We start from the raw sequence: 22048 nt of genomic DNA, 5'->3' as shown, positions 1-22048 counted from the left end.
AACATACATCGCTCTGCAGACGACAGTACTGGAGATGCAGTGTACACTGGCCATGCAGGTCTCTCTCAGGAAATCATCGACCAGTGCAGGATGAAATGTGTGTCTACTATCAAGGTTTCTTTCGAGAAGGTTGCGGAATGGGTTAAAATAAATATTGTCCAATTTAACTCCCAGAAGACTCAAGTTTGTGCGATTATTACTAGAAAAACCCAGTATCGCATCACCGCTCTCCGACAGCAATCCCTTAAAGCCTCACCTAGTATCGTAATTCTGGGTCTCGAAATCATAGGCGATTGCCGATTCCACGGTAATTTGGAAAGTGAAGCCAAACTGGCTTCGAAGAAACTGGGCGTCGTTAGTAGAGCACGGCAATACTTCAAGCCGACCCACATTCTAGCGCTCTACAAGGTGCAGCTCCGGCTACATATGGAGTACTGCTGTTATTTCGGGTCTGGCGCACCCCAGTATCAGCTCGTACCATTTGACCGGATGGAACGCAGATCTGCTCAAATTTTCGGGGCGCCAATGCTCTGTTAACGGCTAGATAACTTGACGTTGTGTAGGGACGTTGCTTCATTGTGTATCTTCTACCGCATTTATCACGGGGAGTTTTCTTTAGTACCTGGCGCCAAATTCCACCTTGGCATGAAACGCCACAAATTAGAATATCATCCCCACCATACAATATGGGTAAATTAAAAAAAAGCGTACACTTTTTAAAGAGCCGACAACTCTTGTGATTCCTCTGTTGTTGCAAGAGAATGTGAGTGGCGGTGATCACATAACATCAGGTGACCCATACCCTCCTGTATGTCTTTTGTTCCACTTAAACAAATTCTCTGCAACAATCTGAAAGTATAAACCTAAAAATATAAAAGTACTGCCCTTTCCATAGTTAAGACATAAAGTTTATTTTTCATATTTCTCACAAAAACCTTTTTCATATTTTTCACACAGCTCCACTCTGAGTACATAAAATAAATTATGATGTTAAGGAAAATAATATTCGCCATCTCCTTGAATTCAGAGATGAAAGTGAACTTAACAAGTGTACTTCTCTGACAATTTTCGATGTTAGTCGGGAGATGTATTGATATATAAGCAACTAGTGATTACTTGTGACTTCGTCCGTATTTACCAGTGTTACCATGATAGTTTGTGCTCCAACTCTGCCACATGCATATTATAAACATAACGATCATATTATATCCCTCATCATTAACGGTTTATCCAACCTTTTTTCTCCAACTAACTCTGCAAATTCGACTACCAGAAAAAGTTTTCATTTCCGCATATTCATGTCCGCTGAAGCTGAACAAAACTAAATTCAGATTTTATGCAACTCCGTTGATTATTGATCCAAGTTTGCAAAGCTCCATTTTAAGCTTCAGTGGCAACGTAAGATATAAGATATGTTATACTGCACCTAAAGAAGGTCATCGTATGTTAAATTTGGTGATCGCGCGTATTTAACCACACTCTGAGAAAGTAAAATAAAGTTTTGCAATTAGGTACATTTTCCAAAGACACACTCACAAAATTTAATAATATTAGTAGGATTAACAAAAGAATCCTTTGTTTTTCAGTCACATTGCAGTGCAAATATATTATCAAGCCGAGGTGAAATATTTTTGCAAATCATTATCGTCAGCATTCCTTGTAAAAGTTCCTGTTATAAAAGTTAAGATCTTTTCTTTTTAATGAACAAATTCCTAACAAGTATGTACTATGCCTCGTTCTTCTACTAGATGTGTCACAACGAGATAGGCATTAATATTCATGAATATAATTAAAGGTGTATCTCGCTTAAAGTATCGCTTTGTTTTCAAATTTAATTTGTGTAATTAATCCCAGAAGTGATGGTTATCACACTAAAAAGAAAATAACAAATTGTTCAGATTTGAAAGAGAGCGACATCTTAAGTCAATTTCCTTATATGCAAATATTTAGGTCGAGCAGGTTATCAACTGTAAAATAGATCCTGTAAATGAAGCCACAAGCTGAGAGTTGAACAAGACACGCCAAAATTTATCAACGATACGTCACTCAAACCAACCGGGCTCAGTGGAAGAGCGCTCGCACTGAACGCGAGAAGTCGCGGGTTCGAGTCGCGCATCGTTCATAAATTTTGTTTTCAAATTTAATTTGTGTAATTAATCCCAGGAGTGAAAGTTATCACTTTAAAAAAATAACAAATTATCTAGTAATGTACATTTTATATATTCTGAAGCCTGCAATTGAATGTGAAAAAGTGAAGATACGCCCTGACGAGTGCCAAATCTTGAAACACCCAAAAGTTTGTAGTGTAGTAAATATTAGTAAGCTACGTCTTACACTTGCGCTTTGTATGACATTTTGTGTTAATGTGCGTGAATTGCTCAAAATAGAGGCTAGTTCTAAACTCAATACTTCGACAATTGAATAGCTTTCATAGTCTATCTAGACGTATTAATGATCTAAAAATATAAAGCTAGACAGCCCGCAGCTAAGTTGTTGCCATTTTTGATTACAATGACCTAGTCATGTTATCCCTATGACAAAAGCAACACAAGTGTTAAAATTATAAAAGAAAAAAAAAATATAGGGCATTTTCATGCAAACAACCAAGTAATAAATAAATGTTCAGTTATTCACTTCAAGCCAATCTTAAGGAAAAATGCGGCTTTCTCGCAGTTGTTTCGCAAATACAATTCCATAAAATGAAACAGGAGAATATAACAGCCACATCGCATCACAGCACCGATTTTATATTCCTGCTTAACTTTCAGCGAAAGGGAACCGTCCCGAATTGCCTCGTGAACAGTGCGTTTTGTGTTACGCCATCCACAATAAACACCCAATTTGCAGAGCGGGACTACGCCTTTTGTGACTATGGAAATAAAGGTCTGTTAATGAAGTAATTTATACCCGCCCTTTACTTAAAGACGCTCTGATAAAATGACACATTGCTCTTTAAATATTCCAATTTGTCTTTCTCGTCGCGATTATAAACATTTAACTTGATTAATTCACGGATTAGCTTACGTTCGGGCTCTTGCCATCATAATATTTTTATTAAATTCTATCCGACTTTTGGCTATTAGCTATTCATCCATTTGGATTCGTTCTGATTTTCTCTATTTTGTTTACTTCTATTGCATTAAATACCAATAAAAAGTTATTTATAGCTATATATTCCATCTTATCCAACGTATTCCGGCGATCTTGACCGTCGATCCATCTTGTGGGGGCCTACCAACACTGCGTTTTCGGTATGTAGTCGCTATTCGATGACTTTACTGCCCCAACGGCCATCTGTCCGTCGAACTATGTGCCCTGCCCACTGTCACTTCAGTTTCGAAATCATTTGGGCTATCTCGGTAACTTTGGTTCTCCTACGGATGCAACCACGTCTGCGTTCCGTAAAGTCATCACTCGCAACAAGTACTGGTTGAAAACCTTCACCTTCAAACACTACGGAATACGTTGAATGAGGGCAGCTCTGGACCGATCGTCGTGGAATTCTTGGGGGGAGGCCTTTGCCCAGCAGTGGACGTGTTCCGGCTGATGATGATGATTCCATCTTAAGGCTCAAGGGTTCTTTTGTATTCCACTACGCCTTAAGTTCTTTTGTGATGCTTTTCTTCTTAGAATTACTATTACCGGCTTTAGGGCTATGGGTTTACTAAGATTTTTATATTAAACACCAATACAATATAATTACTCATATTAACCCAAATGGGCTTTCTATTTTTGTTATGAATTTTATGTAGTTTTACATAATTTGAATATTAACAATCACTCAGATTTAGATAGATAGATATATACTATAGCAATTTATTTGGAATAAGGAATGAAACAGAGCAGAGAAAACATTAAAGACATTCTTGCACAATATCACCCACTTGTTGAATATGTGGAAACATCCCAAACTTGTTTAAGGTCGCTTATTAAGTGCGATTTTCTTACAATAATAAAAGTCATTTAGGAGACCATTACTTTATCTTGTCATTCTTAATTTTATTTTTAAAATTTTTCCAATTACTTGTAGTACCTACATTTATATCAGGGTCGTGCATATCATGTAGGCAATTAGGCAGTGCCTACCTCGTTATGAACTTAAATAAGTATACCGCTATGTTAAAGTTAATTTAGTTAAATTTGGTTCCGTTATTTTATTACCAAATTTTTATTGAACACCTCATAAAAAATTTAACTCATAAAAAATTTCAAAACTAAAAAATGCCTACGGTAAGCAATCTTTGCTAATTTCAAAGCTCAACTACGACTAGTTAGATCTACAGTGCCTATCTTGCTAGAATACCAATGCACGCATCTGATTTACAAGTATTGGTGAGCTCTTTGAAGAAATACAAAAGAGCTATAGCCAATTTCTTGCCCATTGCTCATTCGAGTGCCTAATTATAGTTCTGAATATAGGGTTCGTACTGCAATAAATGTGTCCAATAACCGACCACCTATCTAAGCTGCAAGCCCAACAAGTTGTCAAAACCTCGGCAGTCAAAATGCAATTAATGCAACCACACTATTTTAATTGACTGAATTGAATGAAATATTTTTACAAATACCGACTAGCTTCTGGATAGAGACCTTGCGCTTGTCAACAGCTGTGTGCCTCGTACCACAATGTTAAGCTGACGTGGCGATAGTTGACGCCCGATACCATCATGTAGATTACGATAATTGTCTAATAATGGTGGTTTATTATTTAATTTAAAATAAATTTATTTTACTGTAATTTATTTTCTTCTTAATATTTCTATTTATAATTAAAGGACTCAATTCCATCTGTTATCGTATAGGTATTGATATTTTTTTCATTAATGTTTCCTTTTTTCCTTAGTACGAAATCCTAGAGACTCTACCCGTTCTTTTTATTTTTACTGCGGTACAATGTTATCATATCCATAATTAACATTGACTTAGTTGTTACAGAATAATTCATCACTTCCGCTCCACATTTTGATAAAAATTTGCCAGTTAGTTTCTAAAAGAATTCTTTCAAATTCCTTTATTACACTGTCAGGGCGCCGTGAATGAAACAATGGATAATTTATCACACGGAAGAAAGCCTTTAGCCGAGTTAGCATAAAGATGAATGATGACATATTTCGTACGCGGAAGTAAATTTAAGCCTCTAGAGCGAGATTTCGACTTTAATGCTCTCTGCACTGTTTGGGGAGGAATAAATTTAAGTATCTAGTTAAAATGTTTGGAATTTCGTAATTGAGTTAAGTTAAGCGGATGTATTATTAGGTATTTTTACCAGTGGGAGGCCTTTGCACAAGATGCCGGCTAAATTATGGGTACCACAACGGCGCCTATTTCTGCCCTGAAGCAGTAATGTGTAAACATTACTGTGTTTCGGTCTGAAGGGCACCGTAGCTAGTGACATTACTGGGCAAATGAGACTTGACATGTTATGTCTCAAGATGACGAGCGCAGTTGTAGTGCCACTCAGAATTTTTGGGTTTTCCAACAATCCTGAGCAGCACTGCATCGTAATGGGCAGGGCGTATAAATTAACATCAGCTGAACATCCTGCTCGTCTCGTACCTTATTTTCTTTAAAAAAAATATAGTAAATACACCAAATTTATTAATGTATTTTTTATATATTTATTTTTAGTCGTTAGCCATGACTCCTATAATTAATTACCGTATAAGTAATCCTAAGACTTACAGTCGTTGGGCATAATGTGAAGAGTTTTGTTGTGTGTATAATATAGAAACTCTGACCCAGTTTAAACTCAGTACCTCAACTTTAATAATTAATTAGGTAGAATGTATTAAACCTGCTAACACGGTGAATTTTGTATAGTATTTACAATCTTACATACTGCATAAGGTTTATTTTCCGCCTTTCAAGCCAACACACAATAATTCTTACACATTACTGCTTCATGACTGAAAGAGACGTCGCTGAGGTAGCCACCTTCCACTGCTAGAGGTCGTAAATTGCATTTATCCATATAATTCAGAAGGTTCTTACTTGGCCAAATAAAAAATATCGTTCATATACAATCAAAATGGACATAAATCTTCATAATATAAAATTTAATAAACAGCATCATAGCCAATGTTTTTTTGCATGGCTTTGATGTTTAAAAAAGCAAGCAGTTACATATTTTATTTTTTATATAAATTAAGACTGGAATGAAAGATCAACAATATCCACAGTACAAAAAATCTTATAAGGTCTTTAAAGCCGAAGATGTCGCTATTTCTCGACTCGACAAAAATTATAACAAAATTAATTCAATAGTGGATGGACTCCGTGCTCAATGAATGAAATGCTTATTATAATTATTTTACCTTCAATTTTTTTTATTATATCTCCTCTTATGAATAACTTAGTATGGTATACTGTAAATAATTAAATTAAAAACGGTTTTTGCGTCAGTATAAGACTGAAAAGCCCGCGGCACATTTCGAAGATAGTCTCATTGTCATTTTCGTTATCTATACTTTTAAATTTATTTTATCAAAGTTAACAGCACTTATTACTCATTCCAAATGTATTGAAATCCAAAATTGTGTCCCAAATATGGTTACTATTAAAGATCAGTTCACGGTTATATCATATAAGAATAATATGTATACATCGTTTTATAATGTTGTATCAGAAATAAATGGTTTTAAAAAAAAATATAATTGTACTGCCTTATAATATTATAAATTTAATCGTATGATTATTGAAGTTGCTATAATCTGTGACTTTCATGCCGAGATTTACACACGAGGCGACATGACCTTTACGACAAAGGAGTGGCCTTCATCCGCCGCGCAGCTGTGAAGCGTGTAAAGAGCTTTTGCGAAATCATCGTCGTTTGATATCGAACGCAATTTGCATTTCAAATATCGAACGTTACAACGTTTTCTTTTTTACGAGACTGAATTGTGGGTAATGCCTCTTAATCCGTTTGATATAGGTAGTCAATTGTCTTCAAATATTCTATATAAGAACCTAATTAAAACAAAACTTTTTAGACAACCAATTTTAATGATACATTCCCTGGCCACAACGGTTCATTGCACTAAAGATTATGAAAACATAAAATTTTGGCTGTATCTAATGTAAAAACAAAGTTATAATTACAAGTGTTTTATTTAAATTTATAACACTCGCGTATTAACGAAATTTGATTACAAAGAAAATAATAATATTTTGCCTGCACCGTGGTCACACGCGACAGATAGAGAATTAAGGAATTAAAGGTGTGAAGCAATTACGCTTTCGGCGCTTGGTTAGTTGTGTGTGACGTGACTCAACACAACAGTTCACTTCAATATCATAATTTGTATTATGATACAATCGTCTTATTATTATCTCTATATAGTATATTAGGTGGCAGGTTCTTTTTTATGATACTAAGGAACGAGACGAGCAGGACGTTCAGCTGATGGTAATTGATACGCCGTGCCCACTACAATGCAGGGCCGCTAAGTATTCCTGAAAAAACCCAAAAAAAATTAAATTTTCCACTTCATAAGAGGTGAAAACCTTACACTTCCTACTCTTGAACCACTGAGTTTGTCTTTTCAAAAATGATGTTAATATTATGTAATTTTTTCAAATTTACATTGAAAAATTAAAATGAAAAACATTAGAAGGCTGTAGTTTGCTACACAGTCCATTAAAATATGTAAGAAATACACCTTCGGAAAACGATTTTATATTCTTCTCTACTCGCCACTTCGTAAAATCATTGTATGTGTTTATATATCTTTCAATAACACAATTTGCCTCGTCTCTAATTAAAATCTGGTGTCAACATTTCAGAATCGCTTGAACTCATTTTTAATATTAAAATCTTAGCATAAAAGATTATTAGCTATATTTTTAATTCCGTCACAGACTTTTTAAATTTTAAATATTTAACTCACCGCGTAATTGTTGCGGCTTATTCCGTTCAACGAAGTTTGCGCTAAGTTCACACTGAGTGTTTGGAAAGACACAAGGCATTTGTTTAAATTGGTTTTTTTTTACATAAATCAATTCATAGCTGATAGCAGTTCTATTTTTAAAGTTCATTCTGGCCCTTAGGTGGGAAGTAATTTGTATGAGTTTTTCCCTATGGAGGGAAGCAGCATTTTCCACCCAATAATCAGATCAAAACAACATTACTTTCCGAGAATGAGAAATGAAAAGTTAGTTTCCATCAACTTACTTTACAGCCTAAGTAAAGCATAATATAATAAATGTATAGTCGTAGTAGAGTCGTATGTTATTAATTTATTATTATAATGTTAAGCCGAGGAACAAACATAAACTTGTTATGCCTACTACTCGGATATGTCGAGTTAGTAAGTCTTTTGTGGGCCGATGTATGTGCTTTTACAATGTGATCACAGAAAATGTACAAAAGTGTTACGAAATTTAAAAGAATTGTTAAAAAACGTTTAAAAGGTTAATATAGCATAAATGATTTTGATGAATGGAGCGAACACCCTCAAGCTCTTTAATTAATTTTTTTTATTGTAAGATACTACATTGTAATCCATCTATATATATATAAAAATGAATTGCTGTTCGTTAGTCTCTCTAAAACTCGAGAACGGCTAGACCAATTTGGCTAATTTTTGTCTTGAATTATTTGTGGAAGTCCAGAGAAAGTTTAAAAGGTGAATAAATAGGTAAATGCTGCTAAATTAAATAAAAACAACAAATTTGATTTTCCTTTGATGTGTAATTGTGTGACATAATTTCTATGAGAGAATTTACTGACGCACGGTTTGACAGTTCTGCTGTGAAACAATTTCATTACGACAGCAGGGTGCATATTTCACGAAGTAATTTTTGATGTTATGATATATTATTGACAAAATCATATAAAAACATTATTTTATTTATTATATACAGAACAACGTCTGTCGAATCCTTTTGAGTTTCTTGCGCCCGTTCTTTTCAGGTCTGCACTCTATTTGGAACGGGTAGTGGGTTTTGCCGTTCAATGAGTGATTTTAGATCCTACTTTGAATAAAAATATTTGAATTTGTATTACATAGATGATATCCACAACAGTAAGATTTACCCAGCCATAAAGGTGTGAATATGTGTAACAGAGTTGACATATAGTAGTGGTATGTCTAACATACTATCTAGAATATATATACATATATATATATATATATTCAATATCATATACATATAAAAGATATAGTCCATTATTATAGATATATGCTTCTCACGCGTTAAGATAATATAATTTGATAGGAAATTTTATTCTAGGTAGAGAAAATGCCAACGCTGCTCTAAATATGAGGTTATATCATCAGCGTTTGCGAGAAAAAAAAGCTAACAAATCTAACGATGCTCCTAGCTCTCCAACACATGAGTGTTTAGTTGGTAGCACGGCTTCAATTAAAATAATGTAATGAGGCATAAACCAATTTTCGGAGCAATTATCAAGCCTGGAGAGCATTTTCTCTATAATCATTACACCTAGCAGTGTAATAGAAAGAGACCACGTGCGCCAATGGACTTGGGATTCAAATCCATTAGTAGCCCTTTTTTATTCCAGTAAGCTTTTTTATTGCCACAATAATATAGACAAAAAATTGATAGTTAAAAAGTGTGAATTTATGAAAGACTAAAGAAACGTCATATTTTGGGTAAAATTAATGTAACACTTAATCCGTGAGCCCCTGACTGTCTCCATATCATAATTTTCATATAAACCTGTCGATACATTTTGTCGCGAAAGGGGAAAGAAGCATGGTATCACATTTTATAATACATATTAAGATTGAATGTATGGAAATAGGGAATAAGTATTTATTTGTTTGTGTAAATATAAATAATACAATAAATAAATTTCAATTTTTAATACGAAATTTAAATTATAAGAACTTGTTTTCACACGTTTTTGCATGCTATAGTTTTGGGTATATGTATTAATAAGCCCAATACATATTACACATTTTACTTTAAACTATTACGACCTTACAAATAAACTTGGTATAAAATTATACCTGAGTACAAACCAAGAATATAAAAAATGTTGACTACAGCGCTGACAACACTGTCAATACAATGATAATTCTTTGGCCTATGGACTTGCATCCCGTGCCACTAAATAAATTAAAAAAAAAAAATGATAATTCTGAAGTTTTTCGAATGTCAAGCAGCCTTGCAAATAAACGCGGGAATCGTTATACGTCCAAACAAACATTTTGTATATTCTTGGTTTGTACTCAGTTATAACTTTACACCAAGTTTATTTGTACGGCCGTTAGTATTTAATAGTCACTTAAACTAAACATTGAGATCATAAGGATTAATACTAAAGAGAAGATTCCGACTGCTCACCGCCAGCTGAAACTGCAGTTGAATCACAAAAAAAATTGTTTTCGAATTCATAATACTAACGATTTTCGACTCCTCTACTTCTATCTGTCATTTAAACAGCCACGATCACTTTAGGTGCCTTAGAATAGTGTGAATATTCTAAGTACATACCTACTTTAAATGAGTATTTAAAAAGTCTATACTCTATGGCCTAAGAGCATTGTTTACCGTACTCTTCGTACTTTAGTTTCGCCAATAAATCACAGATGTTTTGATGCCACAAACAACTAAACGTTAAGTATGATAGGTTCACAGAAATATTAGGTAATACGTACGAGGGCGGCACTGAAAATTTCGGGAATCAAGGAACAGAACATAACTATTTAAAAATGTATTTATTGCTTTTCGACGTTTTTCCATACGATGGAACCAATCATTGAAGCAACCATTCCATTCGGAAGTTGGGGTCTCTAAAATGGCCGTTTTTAGGCGTCCACAGCTTCTTCAGGTGATGAAAATCTCTGACCACACAATTTATACTTAATTTTAGGGAAAGTATAGAAATCATTAGGGCTTAGGTCGGGGCTGCACGGCGGATGGTCTAATAATTCTATGTTTTCTTGCTCTAAAAACTCTTTTGTTTGTGCGCGGTGTGAGAACTCGCATAGTCCTGATGGAGGATGATGCGGCGGTTGCAGTTCTCTTTACGGGGTTCAGAAACGACCTATGGCAAACAAATGCTAGCATACCATTCTGCATTATCCGTTCTTTGTCCCTCAAGAGGAATAGTCGCAACATGGCCGGTTTTGGAAACAAACGTGGCCACCATTTTTTTTGCAACACTCCGTGAACGAACAATTTTTGTTGGCTTTAACTCATTTTCGAACACCCAAACTTGTGACTGGTTTTTTCTTTCGGGTTCGTACGCGTATATCCAGGATTCGTCACCTGATACGATGTTGTATACAGCATTTGAGGATCCTGCGTGGAATCTTTCGAGAGTTCTGACGCACCAAGTATCGCGAGCCGCTTTTTGCCCTTCACAGAACAAATGCGGTATCCATCGGGAAAACAACTTTATTATACCTAATTGTTCATACAAGATTATTTGTAATTGACTCATGCCAATGTCTACAGTTGCCTGAATTTCGCGCTATGTCACATGTCGATCTTCCTCAATCAGCTTACGCACAGAATCAACGTTTTCTTTGGTGACTGCAGTTTTTGGACGACCTTGACGGGGATCATCACTGAGCTTGACACGTCCACGTTGAAATTCAGTAAACCAGCGATAAATTGTGGTTTTGTATGGGGCTTCATCAGCAAATGCAGAAATCATCCGGTCAACACACTGTTTTTGTGTTAACCACTTCGAAAGTCATAACAAATCATCGCTCTAGAATTTTCTCGAGTCAATTCCATTTTCTCAAGTTTAGTCACGACTAAACAAGTTTGACAAGACCTTGTGACAAGACAGAGAATCTTTTTTTAAATAAATAAATGGTATTCAATTTTTAAATCCAAGGAGTTTTCAATTAAAAAGATTTTTAAATGGCAGGAATAGTGGAAATATTCCATCCCCGATACTTTTAGTGCAGCCTATGAAGCCTACGAAGAATCATATTATATTACATACTAATTAATATTTTCATGTTTAAATAAATAGACTAAACATTTTCATATCAAGTTAAAAAAACCGTTGCTGCTAGGTATATTTAATATATTTAAATTTTCCCGCGTTGCCTTTATGGGTGTACCATTGCAATTCAGTCAGTTACTTTTTTTTAGCTATTGCTATTACCTCCCTGCTCTCCAAAATCATGGAGAGCATAATTAGCCGTTAGCTCTTGGTATACCTAGAGGGTCACCAGTTGATCAACGACCGACAATACGGGTTTCGCCATGGTCGGTCGGCAGGTGATCTTCTGGTATACCTAACACATAGATGGGCTGCGGCTATTGAAAGCAAGGGGGAAGGCCTGGCAGTTAGCCTGGTTATAGCGAAGGCCTTTGATCGTGTATGGCACAAGGCGCTCCTCTCCAAACTTCTATCATTTGGGCTTCCCGAGAGCTTGTGCAAGTGGACCTCCAGCTTCCTCATTGGGCGCAGCGTACAGGTCGTTGTCGACGGATATTGCTCGAACCTGAAGCCCGTGAATGCTGGAGTGCCCCAAGGCTGTGTGCTGTCTCCCACGCTGTTTCTTCTGCATATCTATGATATGTTGGACACCTCCAACATTCATTGCTATGCAGACGACAGCACTGGTAATGCCGTATACATGGGCCATGCAAGTCTCTCTCGGGAAATCGTCGACCAGTGCTGGGAGAAACTTGTGTCTTCTATCGAGTCCTCTCTTGAGAAGGTCGCGGAATGGGGAAAGTTGAACCTTGTCCAATTTAACCCCCAGAAGACTCAAATTTGCGCGTTTACCACTAAAAAAACCCCATTTGTCGTATCACCGCTCTTCGACAACCCTCAAAGCCTGGCCTACATAGGCTGCACTAAAAGTGTCGGGAATTGAATATTTCCACTGTTCCAGTCATATCAAAATCTTTTTAATTGAAAACTCCTTGGTTTTAAAAATAGAATACCATTTATTTATTTAAAAAAATATTCGCAGTCTTGTCAAAAGGTCTTGTCAAACTTGTTGAGAAAATGGAATTAACTTGAGCAAATTCTAGAGCGATGATTTATTATGACTCTCGAAGTGGTTTAACACAAAAACAGTGTGTTGACCGGATGATTTCTGCATTTGGTGATGAAGCCCAATCCAAAACCACAATTTATCGCTGGTTTGCTGAATTTCAACGAGGACGTGTCAACCTCAGTGATGATCCCCGTCAAGGTCGTCCAAAAACTGCAGTCACCAAAGAAAACGTTCATGCTGTGCGTAAGCTGATTGAGGAAGATCGACATGTGACATTGGCATGAGTCAAATACAAATAATCTTGCATGAACAATTAGGTGTAAAAATGTTGTTTTCCCGATGGATACCGCATTTGCTCTGTGAAGAGCAAAAAGCGGCTCGCGTTACTTGGTGCGTCAGAACTCTCGAAAGATTCCACGCAGGATCCTCAAATGCTGTTTACAACATCGTATCAGGTGACGAATCCTGGATATATGCGTACGAACCCGAAATAAAAAACCAGTCACGAGTTTGGGTGTTTGAAAATGAGTTAAAGCCAAAAAAAATTGTTCGTTCACGGAGTGTTGCAAAAAAAATGGTGGCCACGTTTGTCTCCAAAACCGGCCATGTTGCGACTGTTCCTCTTGAGAGACAAAGAACGGTTAATACAAAATGGTATGCTAACATTTGTTTGCCACAGGTCGTTTCTGAACTCCGTAAAGAAAACTGCAACCGCCGCATCATCCTCCATCGCGACAATGCAAGTTCTCACACCGCAGAACAAAAGAGTTTTTAGAGCAAGAAAACACAGAATTATTAGACCATCCGCCGTGCAGCCCCGACCTAAGCCCTAATGATTTCTATACTTTCCCTAAAATTAAGAATAAATTACGTGGTCAGAGATTTTTATCACCTGAAGAAGCTGTGGACGTCTACAAAACGGCCATTTTGGAGACCCCAACTCCCGAATGGAATGGTTGCTTCAATGATTGGTTCCATCGTATGGAAAAATGTGTCAAATTTCGCGGAGAATACTTCTTAAAGCAATAAATATATTTTTTAATAGTAATTTTGTGTCACTTCCTTGATTCCCGAAATTTTCAGTGCCGCCCTCGTAGTATCGGAATACTGGGTCTCGAAATCTCGAGCGATTGCCAATTTCGTGGTTATCTGGAAGGCAAAGCCAAATTGGCTTCAAAGAAACTGGGCGTCATTAATAGAGCACGGCAATACTTCTAGCCGGCCCACATACTAGCTGTCTACAAAGCGCAGGTCCGGCCACACATGGAGTATTGCTGTCATATCTGGTCTAGCGCACCCCAGTATCAGCTCGATCCATTTGACCGCGTGCAACGCAGAGCAGCTCGAATTGTCGGCGACCCAGTGCTCTGTGAACGGCTGGATCACTTGGCGTTGCGTAGAGACGTCGCTTCATTGTGTGTCTTCTACCGCATTTATCTAGGGTAGTGTTCCGAAGAGCTGTTTAACCTGATTCCTGCCGCCGAATTCCACCTTCGCACGACACGCCACAAGTTAGGATATCATTCTCACCATCTGGATGTGTGGCGGTCCTCCACAGTGCGGTTATCAAGGAGCTTTCTTCCACGTACTACAAAGCTGTGGAATGAGCTTCCTTGTGCGGTGTTTCCGGGACGATACGACATGGGTACCTTCAAAAAAAAAAGCGTACAACCCTTCTGGTGTTGCAAGAGATTGTGGGCGGCGGTGATCACTTAACAACAGGTGACCCGTACGCTCGTTTGTCCTCCTATTCCATAAAAAAAAAAATAAGAGTAACAGGCGAAGCACACGAATGAATCTCTTGGAAGTTAATGGTGTATCTACTGCAGATTGAAAGTTTTTAGAGAGAGGTCGAAGCTTTCTTTGTGCGTCTTTTATTTTATTTCTGGCTCTGAACTCTTTTGTCTTTCTAATACATTCCAGCATTTAGAGGCGCTGTATTTAAAGCTACCCCTAAATGCTGCGGTACAATGTAGAGGCACTTCCAGGAGAATCTTGAAATAAATATGATTTTGAAGTTGGTCAGCACAGCCTCTCTACAAATAACTTTTCTTTTTTTGCCCTTCTAATAACAATTAAAAAAAATGCTTTGAGTTGTGCCGAGAATGTTTTGAAGGCTTCCAATTTTTTCTATCACCCAGACATCTTTAAATTTTATATCCGCCGGGAACCAAGACAAAAAATTATATACCTTAAAAAGGGCATGGTAATTTCTTTCATAGCTCCCAGAGTTTTACGAACATATAAATTAAATAATAGTTATATTGGGTAATATAATCTATTTGATTTGAAGCATCAAATATATTGTAGACTACGATGTTCATAGTATCTATAAAAAAATTGTGACTGCACAACACTATAAACCCAATAATTAGCATATTTTTTCCAAATAATGGCTATAATATGAGTTTATTTATTTAAATACGGAAAGCATAAAAATAAACTATTCACAAAGTCAATTCAAAATCCAATTTTATAACAAAAAATTTTCGATTAAATGATTTTTCAGAAACGAGCAATATAAACAAAAATATGCTTTCGTCGCTTTAAAACAGTAGTTTAAAACACATAAGCGATGGTCACCAGACTGGTGATCAAAATGAAATATAAATAAGGCTTCAACTTTATTAATTTATATATTTGTTAATTATTTCTAAAGTTAATATTATTAAGTTTTATTTTCGCGCGTAAATATTACACGCAACCTTTTTTTTATATATTTGCATCAAACTTTTGGCGACTCGAGTCTATCATATCTCCAGGTCATGATGGTCTCAGCATTGAGCATCTACAGTATGCTGGGCCACACTTACCCAGAGTGCTCACAATGCTCTATAATATTTGTATGAGCCACAGTTTTATGCCTAGTGAGATGATGAGGACTATAGTTGTACCTATTGTGAAAAACAAAACCGGCGACTTAGCGGACAAAAACAACTATAGGCCTATCTCATTGGCAACGGTCATCTCGAAGGTGTTTGACAGCATGCTTAATAACCAACTGAATAAGTTATTTAGGCCACATGACAACCAGTTTGGATTTCAACCTGGAGTGTCGACGGAGAGCGCTGTGCTTGGTCTTAAGCATGCTGTCACATACTATACGAAGCGTAAGACTCCAATTTACGCCTGCTTTCTGGACCTATCCAAGGCTTTTGACCTGGTATCTTATGATATCTTATGGAGAAAACTGGAAGGAATTAAAGTTCCACTGGAACTCATCAATATTTTCAAATATTGGTATGGAAACCAGGTCAACAGCGTGCGATGGGCGGGCGTATTATCACGTCCGTATTTGTTGGAGTGCGGGGTGAGGCAGGGGGGTTTGACTTCACCTACGCTCTTCAACCTATATGTGAACGAGTTGCTCGGCGAGCTCAGCAGCACCAGGACCGGCTGTTACATAGATGGGGTTTGTTTGAATAACATTAGCTACGCTGATGACATGGTGCTGTTGAGTGCGTCGGTTTGTGGCCTGAGAAAACTGTTGGCGATTTGTGAAGCTTTTGTGGAAAAACACGGTCTTACTTATAATGTAAAGAAAAGTGTGGTAATGGTCTTTGAGGCCATGGGCAAAACACCGAAGAAAGTTCCACCCATCTTTCTAAATGGAAATGCACTAGAAAGAGTGTATCAATATAAATATCTAGGGCATATGTTGACCCCTGACCTCAAAGACGATACTGACATCGAGAGGGAACGGAGAGCAGTGTCAGTGAGAGCGAATATGCTGGCTCGCAGGTTTGCACGTTGTTCCACCAATGTAAAGATAACTTTGTTTAGAGCCTATTGTACATCTTTTTACACGTGCAACCTGTGGGTCAAGTACTCCACAAAATCGTACAGCGCTCTCCGTGTCCAGTATAACAATGCCTTCAGGGTGCTGATGGGGCTGCCCCGGTATTGCAGCGCATCAGGGATGTTTGCGGCGGCGCAAGTTGATTGTTTTTATGCGACAATGCGTAAAAGATGCGGATCCCTGGTGCGTAGATTGCGGAGCAGTTCCAACAGCATTCTGAAATTGATTGCCAGTCGATTGGACTGTGTATATGTAAATCATTGCTGCGCCGTTTCTAATGGAATGGTGCAGCGATGACCTACATACTTAATAATTAGGTACTTAGTGTTTTTCAGGTTAATTTACTAACATAGATATAAGCTTTGTATTACTAACAATATGAGTCTATGTTACTTGAAATAAATATTTATTATTATTATTATTATTATTATTATAAAGCATTATTGCATTTGCTAGTTTTAAATAAATAACACAGATATTACAATATTTTAATAATTTTCAGTACCAAAACCAAAAAAGATTTATTTATTTATTTCAATCGATTCCAAAGTCAATATTTACGGTAGGTACACTAAAATTATTGCACAAGTTAGGTCCACTTGCCAACTACATAAATTCAGCTGTCGTATGATTAGGCCTCAATGTTGCCAAACTGTAAGCGTGGAGTTGCAAGTAAAAATATTGAAAGGCAAATAATTTAACAAACCAATAGACGAAAACTGCAGAATCAACTATCGATAACATTTTACAAATTTTATAGGACTAATAATTTAGCTAATAATATTTCGATATTATCATTTCTCACATTTTCAAACTGTTAAACAAAAAGCTAAAAATGCGTGTAAAAAGTAAAACAGTATAATAAGAGTAGTATTAATTAAAACTAAAATTAAGGGCGGGGCAATTGTAATATCGATACTTTGAAATTAGGTTATCTCCTAAGATGCGCGACATGACCAAGCAGGTACCGACGCAACGCATTGAACGTGAAGCCTGTTACAAACGCGCATGCGTCATTTCCTATTTTTAGCCTGTTCGTGGGAATCGACAAACATTTTGAATCTGTTCCCTGATAATTATTTTTAGGTTATGTTTTAGTCGTCACTTGTCAAAATTTGATAAAGGAAAAATCTCTTTTCGCGATGTAACGTTTATATATTAAATTATTATTGGATATTTATTATATTCAGCAAATCTTGTTCTAATTGAAATGTGTGTTTCAAGTGTATTCTGCTGATAACAATTTGTTGTGACCGTGAAGTTTGGCGTAAAATTCGACATTGCAATGAGATGTGAATTCGAACATCGATACGTACTTCTTACTTCTTACTTAATTGATATATTTACATTTATTTAAACACAAGCCGTTGTGTTGATTTATTTAAAACGTCATTATGACGACGAGTCAAGTGACTGTTATCAAACTGTATAATTCTGTTGTGGATGACGTTATAGCAGGAGTACGTGATTTTTTCCTCGACGACGGTGTTGATGAACAAGTTTTACAAGAATTGAAACAGTTATGGAAGTCGAAATTAATTGCAAGTGGCGCCATGGATCATCCAGAACCGTCACAGTTACCACAACCTCCACCTGTTCTACATAGTTTTCAAAAAGCAAATGGTAGTAATGTGATACCAAAGAGGCCAGACATGATGCCACAAACTTCTAGCCAACAATCTGCGGACCATAGTGCACCAAATCCTAACATGGGTGTTCACCATAGTGTGCTTGATCCTAACAATAAAGTTCCAGTTCAACTGACACTGCCTGCTCAGCCTGGTGTACCAGGCTCACAGCCTCGCTCCTTCACCATACAGATACCAGCTTCAGCACTTAATGGCAATAAGCTCCATCAAGTATTAACTGGGCCAATAATAAATGCTACAATCAGTTTGCCCCAACCATTAGCTGCAACTTTACTGCAACAACATATAAATTCAGCTCTGGCTGGTCAACAAAATGATTATGATGGTGGTGGTGGTGGCCGTAGTGGCACTGCACCATTTTCTCTGGATGGTGCCTTAGATTCATCAGATGACGAGGGTTCCAATGTTGGTGATGGCTCTGATGACGGTGCTGGAGATGATGATGAGGATGAGGAATCACCTGAAGAGAGAGCAGAAGAAGAAGAAGATGATAGAGATGAGAGTGGTGGAGCAGAGGAGGAGCCTTTAAACTCTGAAGATGATGTATCAGATGAGGAACCAGGTGATATGTTTGATACTGACAATGTAGTTGTTTGCCAATATGATAAAATTACACGCACCCGGAATAAGTGGAAATTCTACTTTAAAGATGGTATTATGAATTTAGGTGGCAAGGATTTTGTCTTTCAAAAGGCGAATGGTGATGCAGAGTGGTAGAACTAGCTGTAACTATTTCACTGTGTAAAATATTATGTCATATTCACTAGAAATGTTTGACTGTATGAGAGTAAATTCAAAACTAATTGAAACTTGTTACTTGAGCATTTTCTAATTGCTGTTCATTGACTTTAACCAAAAAAATAGAAGCAATCTCATATAAGGTCATGTTAAAGCTTATCAATAATAAAATCTTTACAGTCTCAAGAAAATTTATCATTCCAATTATATTTGGTGAAATTGAAAATAAAATATCTTGAAAATAATCAGTATTCTGGTCATAAAATACTTATAAAAATATGATTAAGCAAACTAGTAATATATAACTATTTTTATTCTAGGTTAATTGATAAATAGATCATATTTTAAAAATTCACAATAATCTATAAAGAAGAATATGTCTCCCAAGTTTATTGTAGAGTATTGATGGTAAAGTGGTAAATGGCTCACATACTGCATAATTAAAACTACTGCCCTTTGCCAATACCAGAAGGTTTTTGAGATGCATTAACTGTGTTAAAGGTGAGACTACAGCTGATTCCGCTAGAAGATTGTGTGATACAAGAATTTACTTGTGAATCTCATGGTTTTCAATGCTGAGGGTGAAATTCACCCTAACTGTTCATTTCCGGGAAACTGTGCTCACACTATGCCTCACATTGGTGTGGTTTTGTCAATTTGATTCTGTCAATGCATATTATTTTATGTTTATTAATAGATTGCTTATACTCAGAATGATTTGAGTGAATGTATCTGAAAGCTATTGAAACAAGTCATAAAACCATGCAAAATAAACAATCTTATATACAAAATAAGAGTCAGAACTTGGTGAGGGATCTGTAAAATTTAGTGCCTTGGGCCACTGCCCATTTTGGAAGGTTAAAAAAAAATATTGAATAAAGATTTCACACTAATTGTTATAAATACAACACATTTTTTGTTTCATTTACATAATGGTAAAAGTCAATGGAAGAGTATTTAGATTCAAAACAATGTGGTTTATACTTCACCAAGATTTGAATAATGTGTAATTGAAAAAAATTGGTGCCATATTTTATCCTGAGAATTGATGAACAAGTGACTAGCTTATTTTTTTTTTTAAATCAAGAATGAATACATATTCGTTGTCTTCATGCTTAATTTCTTACCTAAATGCGACAGCTAATTATCTAAAATGTTCGAAGCTGTTTTTGAATATGTAAAGAGGATTTGACTTTTGGTGAAGCTTATAATTCCATATTCTGTACTGCTGCAAATACTATAACCAAATTGAGATTAATATTAATTCTATTTGAATTATTATTTTTGTAACACTACAAAATACAGCGATAAACTTGAATCAATAATGAATTTTTCAACCTGTTACATAAAATATGTTAATGTTATTTTGCTCATTGTTAACCAGATACTGTTATATGTGAAATACCTCAATTGGTAAGTATTTATTTCATTTTGTTCATTTCATAGTATGCAATTTGATTACATATTTGCAGTCTCAAAATGAGACATATTCTTTAATGGTTTAATTATTATTTCTATAGCTCATATTGATTAAATCAAATATCAGTGTAATATTATGTTGTAAATGTATAGTTTCATTGTACAATAAGCAAATTTTTTCTATTCGTTAAAATATAAATTCGTAATGTGCACAAACCATTTTGCTGTTATTTTACACTCACCAAGCCGTACTTTAATGTGATATGATTTTAGTGCTTAATTTAGAGATTATAATCACTGTAACCTGTTGTTAAGGTGTATGTCTTTATTGGGAGACCCTTATTTCTCAATAGTGTTAAGTTCCTTGTGGTTTTCCTACATCCCATGATTTCTACGTAAACTAATGAGAATTGTGAAAAATAAACATGTTACAGTACATTGTTTTTTATTTGATTATTTTCTATAGTGTGTAGAAATAATTATGTATTTTTATAACCCTTTATAATAATAATAATAAATTAGTCCTTAATCATGAAATCTTGCCTATATTTAGGTAGTTTTATTAAATTATCTTGGGGTGCAGTATTCCTCTTGGAAAAGGTGTCATCTAGTAGTGGTCATTGAGCCATGACTATGGCAAATCCTGTTTGAACAAACTGTGAGCTTTTGTTTGTCATCCCCCCGTTTTTGGTGCTGTAGCCCCTTATTTTAGTCCTGCTCCTCACATCCTTCTTAGATGATTACAAGAGTGTACCCTGACCATCTCCTCTTCAGGTGGCCTTTTATGACAACACATCAGTTTTTTTTTCTTCATGTTTTTTAATGCTTATGCTGCTCCAATCTGTTGATTTCATTACCTGCTTTATTGATATTTTCCAGCTATTTACTATTCTTATGTTTATTTCCTTAGTAGTTTGTTCTATGATTGTCACAACCCATAGATAAGTTCAAAAGTTAGAGGTCAAATAGACTGCTTCCGATATGCTCAGATAACTTTAAGAATATGTGCACATTACTGCAGACTGATTTGACATGGTTGAAGCTCAGTAGAAATATGTAATATTTCTATTATATAATACTGTGAAATCTAATATATAAAATTCTCATGTCGCGGTGTTTGTAGTTAAACTCCTTTGAAACGGCTTGACCGATTCTCATGAAAGTTTGAGTGCATATTGGGTAGGTCTAAGAATCGGACAACATCTATTTTTCATCCCCCTAAATGTTAAGGGTGATCCACACCAATTTTTTTTTTAATTTTTTTTTAATTTGTTTGATTATGAGTCAGCATTAACACACAACTTCAAATTTTCACCCATCTACGATCAACACTTACTTTTGTATCGCGATTTTAATATCAGCAATACAACATTTGCTGGGTCAGCTAGTATACTATAATATTTCTACTGTGGTTGAAGTTTATCATAAGACAATTGTAAGAAAACTATAATTTTAACTATGTAATTAATTCATTGTTATTATAGTTGATGAATAGACGTCAGTAG

At 35.8% G+C, this 22048-nt stretch overlaps 2 protein-coding genes across 2 annotated transcripts in view; both read left to right on the top strand.

Annotated features, from left to right (window-relative positions):
* Positions 1-22048, top strand: part of LOC126970134 (uncharacterized) — a 234544-nt gene that overhangs the window by 129347 nt on the left and 83149 nt on the right. The gene's annotated exons all lie outside the window — the stretch shown is intronic.
* LOC126970174 (transcription initiation factor IIA subunit 1) lies at positions 17833-20979 on the top strand. The gene has a single exon (XM_050815954.1). The coding sequence runs from the start codon at positions 18132-18134 to the stop codon at positions 19101-19103; it is 972 nt and encodes a 323-aa protein (XP_050671911.1). The 5' UTR covers positions 17833-18131; the 3' UTR covers positions 19104-20979.

The sequence above is a fragment of the Leptidea sinapis genome, chromosome 20 (assembly GCF_905404315.1).
Source record: "Leptidea sinapis chromosome 20, ilLepSina1.1, whole genome shotgun sequence".
Taxonomy (NCBI): domain Eukaryota; kingdom Metazoa; phylum Arthropoda; class Insecta; order Lepidoptera; family Pieridae; genus Leptidea; species Leptidea sinapis.
This window is presented reverse-complemented; position numbering and strand designations above follow the sequence as displayed.